Consider the following 10,374-nt stretch of genomic DNA (forward strand, 5'->3'; position numbering starts at 1 on the left):
ATCCAAAAGGAATCGTTGAAGATGATGTTAATATTGGAAAAGTATCGTCTCTTGAAGAGAAATTATAAGTAGCAATAAATTAAAAAAAAAAAAAAAAACTAATAATAATACTGCACACAATACAAAAGAAACACACACATACACACACACACAAAAGAATTTATCCAAAAAATAACACGAATGAGAATAAATTATTTGAAGAGGAAGGACTTTGAGGCTGTGAATCGTGCTACTGACCTGTGTGAATTAAGAAAGAGTATTTTCAACTGCAAGATATTTATACACTAAAAGGAGTTCCATGCTTAGAAACAATTCAAGAGATGCATTATGTTTCTTACTATTATTGATTTTTTATTATTACATTTGTTCCTTCATTTTATATTTCTTTTCATAAATAATATAATTTTTGCACAAAATTATGAAATATGGCAACAAAACAATGTATGTTTCTGATCATTTTTTAGCAATTTCTAATACTGGTATCCCGGTATCAGGTTTAAAAAATACCAAATACCAGTATTGCATTTTTGGTCCAGTATTGCAGTCCCTACAGTATATATTGCGTATCCAAGAGAGAACAAGCCAATCATAGGGATGTTTTTTTAGCCAGGAGATCACATTTTTTGCATTGAAAATGTGGTTCCTTGTAATTCTAAAACATGAGCATGCAATTTAATTTGCATGTCTGTGCGTTATAATTTTGGATTTACTATACACATAAATCTCTATTACTTACTAAGTGAAACAAAATTTTATTGTTTTTCAAATTTAATAAATTTTAGATTCTCTAACATCTTATTGCAGAAGAAAATCTTTTGCAGAGTGTGATGCAGCATTTTGCAGAGCAAATGCATTATATTATTGTAAAAATTAAATGTGTGTTCAATAATATTTTGGAGCTGTTATTTCTGATTGTATAAATTATGTATTAATGCTAAAAGCTATTTTTAAACCAGAGAAGCAGAAATACTTTATTGTTGATTGTGTTTAAAATGTATCTTACATAATGTTTCTTTTTAGAAAAACATGGAAACTTATGTTCAAGATTGCTATGATTCAATTGCACTGTTTTTATCCATACACATTATTCATCGATATCAAGTTTTAATGCATAAGCGAAATGTTCCTTCCCTTGACAAGTAAGTTTTTCTATTTAGTTTCTTTTATTAATGTATTTATAATTTATTTATTGTTAATATCTTAACCAAGGATTTATTTCTTATCTTTTTCAATAGACCAAAGGTCATGTAGGGGAATGTGGAGCAAAGTAAAATGGTTAAGATCTGAGGTTTTTTTTAAATGAACAAATCGGAAGTTTGTTCTGAAAATTACTGTGCTTAAAGAAAGAACGTTGCATTTTATAATAAAACTTGCATTGAAACATTATTTTTAGTTTTTGGCAGCAAATTTGAGGCTTTAAAAAAAGTAGAAAATTTTCACTTTTTTTTCATGGAGCAAGTGAAAAATAAAATATTTTTCTAATGAAATATTTTCTATTCGATTATAAAACATATTTTTGATCAAAAGAATTAGTAAATAACAGGTTGAATGAATAAATGAAAAGATAATGAAACAATAAACAAATAATTAAATGAATAAATCAATTGATATATGAAGAAAAATAAAGGAGCGAGTGAAATATTGAATGAATAAGAAAATAAGTGAATGAATGAATAAAAAACGTAAGTGATTTACATTAAATGATTAAGTGAGTAAATGAAACAAGCTATTTCACTTCGCCCCCTATGTACTTGATTAACTGTAAAATTTATTTAAAGTAAAACTAACTTAATATCAACATCAACTAAATTAATGCTGCATTGAATATTAGGAGGTCTCAATTAAAATTTAAAATGTTAATAAAAAGAACTTTATCATTTTATAGTAACAAAAATATTTTTTTGACTTACAACAAAATATTATAATATGAGTATCGATTATTTAAAAATTGTCTGTATTACCAAATGCTTTAATCTTCGGCGGTATTTTTTTCCTGACTGGAATAGACTACATATGGTACTACTTAGTTAAAATAATACCAGATAGGTGAAGCTAAAAGCAGAGTAAAAATTTCACCATTTCACATTGTCCCGCTAGTTCTCTTTGCCCATGTTCCCCTATATGAATTCTTGAAGTTGAATCATAATTTTAAAGTAAAACTAAATCGAGAGGAAGAAGATTTTGCTGAATCTGACTTTTGCGTGATTATGGATCCAAAATTTTTAGATAAGACCAAAAGGGAAAATTTTGAGCATCTTGGCCATTTAATCGCTATCAAACAAAACTACAACCTGTAATTTAATGTTAACATGAAATTTAATAATGTCAAAACTGCAATTAAAAATATACCTTGAAATGCTTTGAAAAAAAATTTTTCACAAGAAAAGTTACATGCATTTTTTATGTGAATTTTGTTTCTATCCAAGTCATTTTGGTCTCCTTTCCTTAAGAAAGATATTAACTTAATTTAAAGTTTCCAAAGAAGGGCTACAAGGTTAGTAAATGGGCTTGAAATTTAGATAATGATTTCAGGCTTAATATATAGTCCTGAACAAAGGAGAGTAAAAGGGGATATGATCCAGTTATATGTTCAGTTAAAACGAAGAACGTTTATGGGCTAAATTTCTGCACAGATGGCAAAACCAAAGGTCATCGCCTAAAGCTTTTCAAAACTCTAGCTAATCTTGACTTCAGGAAAAATGACTGTTTCAATAGGGTTGTATACATATGAAATAGTTCAACAATGGCCTTCCAATTTTTTTAAAACTGTTTATTTCAGAAATTCAATAATTTTTCTATTCAAAAATAATTTAATGAATCATTCAAACAACTGAACTTTTCAAGTGAACTATATTTCACTTGCATAAAGGTACTATAATAACTGGTCCTGCAATTTTTTAGTTTGTATGAAAGTTATAATAAAAAGAAAATTATTTTATTATTTTGAAACTTTTTTTTTAATGCCTTAGAAGTGTTGTATTATATTTATTAATATATTTCAGGTATTGGGAAACGTTACTGCAGATATTTTGGCCACGATTTGAATACATATTGCGTTTAAACATTGAAAGTGTTAGAGATTGTGATCCTCAAAAGTTTACAAATATAGATAAGAGACCTCATTATGTAAGTGTTACTTTTTATTATGTGTTATTCTTTTGCATTATAAAAAGGACACCACATAAGTACTTGCTAATAATAAGGAGATGTTCAAAAACTAAAATACAGATGTATGTTGTGTTTTTCATTATGTCATTTCAATTCTCTTTTATTAAGTACAACTGAGATAAAGAAAAACCTCAAATTTCAGAGACAGAAGTATAGTTGAACATGATAAAGGACATTGAAATTTTCTCTCGTCTAATTACAGAGGTCGCTGTTAATATGAATTACGTTTGTTCTAAACAGTTTTGATTCCATAAAGGGGATAATTCAATCAAGTCGCTAATTCAACGAAGCTGGATTTTGTTGTTTTTCACAATTTGATTAATTAAAGCGTTTGATTCATTTAACCACCATCTACTGTACTTCATTTTTTAAGTGTTGGTGAAATGACAAAGCATGTGCGTATAAAAGCCTCGGGCTTTAAGTTAAATGAAATATACTTTTTAGCCTGTTGATTTTCTTAAGCTCTGAAATATAGAGAAACCAGATAATCGTTGAAAGTAAAAGCATATCCAAACATGAAACAAACTACATACTGAATTGGGTTTGTCCAAATTCACCTTTTTTCGTCAAAAACGATGTTTGGATAAACGTTGTTTGGGGTTGGGTCTTTTCAAAATGGTTAATGTTTCATAAATGTATGCTTAATGAATTGCTAATGTGGACATTAGTTTTGCAGCAAGGCAGTCTTAGCATCAGATACTGTTTAGAGCAATTTAAAAAAAATTACTCTGAAGTTAACAGAAAGAAGTCCTGTACATTCGAAGCTCCCTAGAATCATTAAATGCTGATCTTGTAGGGGGCATCGAACTTTGTCTTGTATTAAAATGATAAAGCTAGCATTTGATAGTTTTGTTGATTGTAATCGAATGATAGCAGTCAATCCAAATTTAGTAAATTAATTGATTATCATGTTAAAAAACAAATGTCAGTATTAATTAAAATATTAGCCACAGAGATTAGTTTTCTTATCATTTATTGCTGTCAACGCTTGTTCAGGTTCATAAAAAAAATGAATAAGAGGTTTAATCTAGTGAAAAGTTTGTCTTGGGTAGAAGTACTCAATGAACTACATGAAATACGCTGCCAGCTCAGTCATTTCCAGCCGAGGACTGCAGTTTCGTGCTCATTAGCACTCAACAGCCCGGCATAGGAAAGTGACTGAGCTGGAGATGAAAACCTCGTAAGGAAGCCAAGAGCGCCAAACAAACTGGTAGCTAATATAGAATTAGCACAGACCAGACGAGTGACCGAAGCAATGGTTCGGTTCAACTCGAAGATTGAAGGTAAGGCATGGTATATTCAGTAAATTACCGGCCCTTTAGCCCTGGCTAAAGGGCGGTAATTTACTGAATACTCTATGCACTGTATTAAATCTCTTATAACATACTAAAAAGTTTAACACCTTTAATCTATAAAATCTTATTTTTTAAATGAGAAATACAGTAGAGTTTCAAATACTTGGCCAGGTGTAGGCTTAAAAGTGGCCATGTTTGAGATGCCAGATTAACAGAAATTCACAAGCAAGGGATTTTTCATGCATTGGTTTTCGTTTGCAAGTATTCTGGAGTTGGCCAGGTTATTGAGATCTCAATATTTAGGACTCTGTTATACAGTCGACGCTCGTTACAAAGACCTCCATTGTCCAATTAAAATTGGTCGCTATAATTAGAGGTCGTTATAACATATTGCACGTTTTTTTTAAAGGCAGGAATTGTTTTTCAAAGTTATGTTTTGTCTTAAAAGGGAAACAAGAAATTAACAAAATATTAAAATAATTATGTTTTAGAAATTATTTTGCTAGTTTCTTTCTCTTGTAATTTTCATACTGAAATATTGTCCATAAATTACACATAACCTCAAAATAATACGTTTAACGACAAATACATTGAAAATAACCAAAAAAAAACGGTCATTTTTAAAATTAAATATATTTTTATTTTTTTGTTTAAGATTTTTTCCAAGTGTACATCTTCTCCTCTTACATAGATATTATAAAAGCTTTCTACTTTCATGACTTTCTCCACAAAACACAACGCATAATGCCTACCATTTGTTCGCGGTTTTCATTATTTCTTTCATCCTTTACCAACCTGTAATTGCTTTCAATGGAAATATTTTGAACTTTAAAGTACTAAAGGTTTTAATATCAGTTTTTGAAAAGCTAGTCCTCAGGATAATAAAAGGGGAAAAGAACATAATTTTGGACGGTATATTGGAATGAACGGTTCAATTTGGACGATAAAATACCATTGCATATCTGACGTGGGGAACAGCACTTCATGCATTGGTTCCTATAATGGAAGGGTCGCAGTAATAGGGGTCGTTCTTAAGAGAGTCGACTGTATCTATGTTTGTCTCTGCAGCTTTAGCACATTTTACAACATTTCTGTTATTTGAACTTTTTAGTATTAGACACATTAGTGAGGAACTGGAAGAAGTTTATCGTATCTATAAAATTAACCAGATGTCATCAGTAATTTTTCTTGTACCTGACGTCAGTTTGGGCATCACAAGTTTTGTGTTTTTAAGCTATGAACTGTATAACAACTGCTAAATATTGGAAAACTATTATGAAAAGCCGTATTTTAAATTTAAATTATAAACGTAAGTTTTATTTTCTAGATCACCAGAAGATATGCAGAATTTTCTGCTGCTCTTGTAGGCATTAACGAAAATTTTCCAAGCGAGCGAGTTGCAAGGTTATTAGCAGCTCTTCAAGCAGAAGTAGAAAGTTTCATTCTTCGAATGGCTGCTGAGTTTCCAGACCATAAAGATCAGCTGATATTTCAGATAAATAATTATGATATGATGCTAAATGTTCTACTTGTAAGGTTTGATCTTTTTTCATTATAACATTCATAACAATAACTATCACCTTTAAGTAACACAATAAGTGGATTCTGAACCATTAGGACATGATCGAAAGAAGTGCAATAAAAGACCAATAAAGCCTGATTATATGCATTGAAAATTATCAAAATATGTAGAGGAAAAGTGGGCACATGTGGATAATTTTTTTTTTCCATATCTTAATATCTCAGAAAATATTTTCAATTTCTCAAAAGAGTCGACATGATTGAATAGTGCCGTTTCTTTCTGCCATTGATTTTTTTTCAGATTTTTAAAAGAATTATTTCTATACTTTATGGAATTTTTTAAAAGTGTCTTCAATTGTTCACATATGCCCCTATAGCCCCCCCCCCCTAAAAATTTAAATGGCATGCTCCCCTGAAATATTTGGTTTTTTATTGCACAAAGAATGCAAATGTAATGTAAATTGGTTAAGCCACCTTTTCTTATTGGAGTCTACAAACCCCAATGTTAATCTCCTCAAACATATTTTTTCCAACTACAGTACTGGCTAGTACTAAATGTATTTAGTTCAGTTCAGGAAATTTGCAGTTGCAGTTTTTTTTTATTTTTTTAATAGGAAAGGACAAAAGAAGATTCAAGGGAATCTGAAAGTTTCAAAGACCTTTTAAATGCCAGGATTATGGAGTATGTGGAAGAGATACTTTCACCATATTTTGGAGGAATGATGACATTTGTTAAGGATTGTGAAAAGTATTTAGAGCGAGGGCAAATGGACTGTCTAAAAAGTGAAGCAGGTAAAATAAGACCTTTGTTTAACAAAGGTTTTTTTTATATATACATATATATATATACATATATATATATATATTAAAATAATTTTAATATATTGATGACACATGTATATTTCAGCTAAAGTCAATTCCATTGTAAAGTCTTTCAACAGTGGGTGGAAAAAAGCTATGGATGAAATAAATGCTGATATCATGACAACATTTACAAATTTTAAAAATGGAACAAATATATTGCAGGTAAATTAATGGTTTCAATGGTAATGTTTCTATAGTTCAAATAGCTTTTAAACATTAATTTTATATATTAAAATTACTATCAAGTTAAATTTGAAACACTAATTTCATCCTTTTTTTTTCTTGTAAAAGTTTCGCTTCCTAAGTTGAATGTGTTTATTTCATCTCAGAAGAGAAAAGCAAAAGAATGAGGCGTTATCATAAGGACATGAAAATGGCCTTCCCTGCTTTTGTGTCAGACTTTTTTTTTGGTAACTTGTTATAAAAACTTGAAAGGAAGAGGGTTTCAAGATTTGCCCCAGTTCAGAAAAATCCTAGATCCGGAAACAGAGTACAATCTGACCTGGTTAGCATGAAATAGTTTAAAATAAAATACTTGATTCGTCCGGTGAAATAACATTCATTTAATAATTTATCAGATAAGATGAAATCCAGTTAACATGAAATAATTATCAGGGTTCGTACGGGTCATGGAAATCCTGGAAAGTCATGGAAAAAAAATAAACGAATTTCAGACCTGGAAAAGTCATGGAAAATTGAAATTTTCATTGAAAGTCATGGAAATTTCTTTCAAGTCATGGAAAAATGTCCTGGACAAAGAGAAAGTAACAGTAACTAAAAGAGCATTAGAAATCTTGAGTGATTTAACACTATAGCGCATAAAAGCTATTAAAAGTGGAAAATTGAACGATCCCAAAACTATATCTTGAATTTTGAAATCTCATTGCATCCACTTCTGTCGCAGCTGCTTGCCTTTTTAGCGATGTGATTTTTCTGCTTGGACATAACTGAGATTTTGAATAAACTGTTATTTTCAACACTTCTTATGTTTCATATTCTGTAGTAGCGAACTTGCACATTCTTTGTTTTGCCACGCCCACTCAAAAAAGGCAGTTCAATTGCATCCGAGTTCGATTCCATCACTCGTAAGAACTTTATTATTAAATTTGACAGAGTTTATCTTAATTTATTGAAAATTTTAGAAAATAAAGATCTTTAGTCAGGCGATAGAATACAGAAAAATAGGAATTCTAATAATCTAAAAGAGTAGTGCCCAGCATACGGCCCGCAAAACTAATCCATGCGACCCACTGCTACGCTCAATGTCAGGAATCTAACATGTTCTGGAATTTCTGAACCTATTAATTTATATACACTTGAAAATGTGCAAATAAGTAAACAAAACAAGTATACTTTTAAATCAGAAGATTGAAAAAACCATTCAGTAATGAATCAAAAAAGATCTGGTTTTTAAACTTAAAGAACTAAACTATGCGGCTTCATTTTAAAAATTCAAAAAACTGTCTAGTTACGTGGATGATTAAATGCTCTGTTGACACTAAAAGGTCACTTTTGAAGCACATTTATTGAAACTTAGTGATGACTCACTCATTCAACCTTTGTTCCATTCAATATCATTCTCCCTGTTTATAAAAAAAATGTTACATATTTAAGCATCATCATATTCGTTTCACTGCATTTTTACGTTACTTAAATTTATATGATGAAGACAAATAAGAATAGTTTAGTTTTTTAAGTGTACACTTATATTTTTTCCATTATGAGTAAGTGCTTCAATGAGACTGTGGTATTCATTGAGACGTTTTGTTAATGCTCATTTCCAAAAATTATTAAGTTTGAGATTAAATAGTGCTATTCTTTTCGTGTAACAAGGTCATGAAAATTTTCATTGAAGTCATGAAAAAGTCTTGGAAAAGTCATGGAATTTTTTCATCCAAATAGAGTATGAACCCTGAATTATGGTCCCGCGAATTTTGCATCAACGAGGTTCGACTAATTGTTTTTATGTCGAGATGGAAAATATTGTAACTGTTTATTTATTTATTATTATTATTATTTTTTTTTTTTTTTTGTAGACTGCTCTTACACAACTGATTCAATATTACCACAGATTTCAAAAAGTACTCTCACAGCAACCATTCAAAAGCTTGCCAGTACGAAGTGATTTGTTGAACATCCATCACATCATGGTAGAAGCAAAAAAATTCAAAACCAATTTTTAATCTGTGTTGAGCCAAATTTTCCTTCAAAATATTAGTGTAAATAATTGTACATAATTTGTAAAATAAAATTTATTATTATACAGTTACTATTGAGCATATTTATTGATATTATTTTACAAGTTATGACTTTAAATCTTACAACTGTTAAATGAGTGGATTTTGAAAATTGGACCATTGAGGGTGAAAAACTTGTAATGTTTCAACCAAGTAATTTTAAACTGCAATAGAAATATAATTTAATACCTTATTACACAATGAGTATAAATGAAAAAGTATCCAATAAGCTTTGTGCTACAATATGATTTAAGCGAAAAGCCAATGTAAATAAAGCACAAATATTGAAGAAAATACGGCATACAGCAATTTCAAGGCTACGATGAAGCCTCTTCATCAGTGCAAAAAGCTCACGAACACAACCAAACGTCGCGAGAGAACCGACAACTACGTGGACACCGGTGTTTATACCAAGGAGGGCCAACCAATAGGAATTTCAGGACAAAGACAACGTACAACCAATGAGTATTCTTACTAATTTGACATATCATGACTGTTGTAACAGTTAATATAATGCTCACTTTCCCTCCAAATAAAAAAAAGGGTATAACTCAAGCTCTATGGAGAGTAGTTTTTTTTTTAATATAATTGCACGTTCAATTGATGTACAACCTGAATACTTTTCATGAAAAACAAAACTGCTTCATGTTCCCACTTAAAAGCTTTTTGAGTACATTTTTTTAAAATGCATTTAAAATCATAAGTGTTTTACAAAACTTAAAAGGGACAAGCCTTTTTTTTTAATTTTAAAGTTTTTTAAAACGGATATTTTTTTTCTATGAAAAGTATTAATGTTACATATCAAATTTAACTGCATACACGCAACTGTAGACCCTGTACGCATGACCATATTTAAGGGGTGGGTTTTTAGGGTTCAAACCTTCTCCAGGGGTAGAAGTGGTCAACTTTTAATACATAGGACATTTTCCACCAGAAATATAGGACAAATATAGGACACGTTTTGTGAATAATACTGATATGAAAAAATAAAAAATGCATAGTATATATAATCTAGATATTCTTGTATAAATTATTATCAATGACTTCAATTAATCATATTGCATACAGTTAGAAAATCCAAATAAAAGTTATAACTTTTACTTAGAATGAGTATGCAGTTCTTGAATGAATAGCTTCGGAGAAAAAAAAAAGTTTATACATATATATGTATTTACGTTTAAGGCCATTTTCTATGCCTTGACGGCCTACATTAATCAGACTGCAAAATCAATTTTTTCCCCAAGTTTCACTATTTTTTTTCTTGGAAGGTACATGAACCTTTTCTTTTG

General features: G+C 29.9%; 1 protein-coding gene across 1 annotated transcript in view; it reads left to right on the plus strand.

The window, feature by feature from the left end:
• The window catches only part of LOC129225786 (vacuolar protein sorting-associated protein 52 homolog), a 50,846-nt gene extending 41,729 nt beyond the window's left edge, over window positions 1–9,117 (plus strand). Inside the window, exons 14-19 of the mRNA XM_054860295.1 lie at window positions 1,021–1,139; window positions 3,003–3,126; window positions 5,791–5,994; window positions 6,599–6,776; window positions 6,892–7,010; window positions 8,885–9,117. Of these exons, the coding sequence (XP_054716270.1) occupies window positions 1,021–1,139; window positions 3,003–3,126; window positions 5,791–5,994; window positions 6,599–6,776; window positions 6,892–7,010; window positions 8,885–9,031 (891 nt within the window). The 3' untranslated portion in view covers window positions 9,032–9,117. The remainder of the gene's footprint in view (window positions 1–1,020; window positions 1,140–3,002; window positions 3,127–5,790; window positions 5,995–6,598; window positions 6,777–6,891; window positions 7,011–8,884) is intronic.
• The last annotated feature ends 1,257 nt before the right edge of the window (window positions 9,118–10,374 follow it).

Source organism: Uloborus diversus, chromosome 7, assembly GCF_026930045.1.
Source record: "Uloborus diversus isolate 005 chromosome 7, Udiv.v.3.1, whole genome shotgun sequence".
NCBI lineage: Eukaryota > Metazoa > Arthropoda > Arachnida > Araneae > Uloboridae > Uloborus > Uloborus diversus.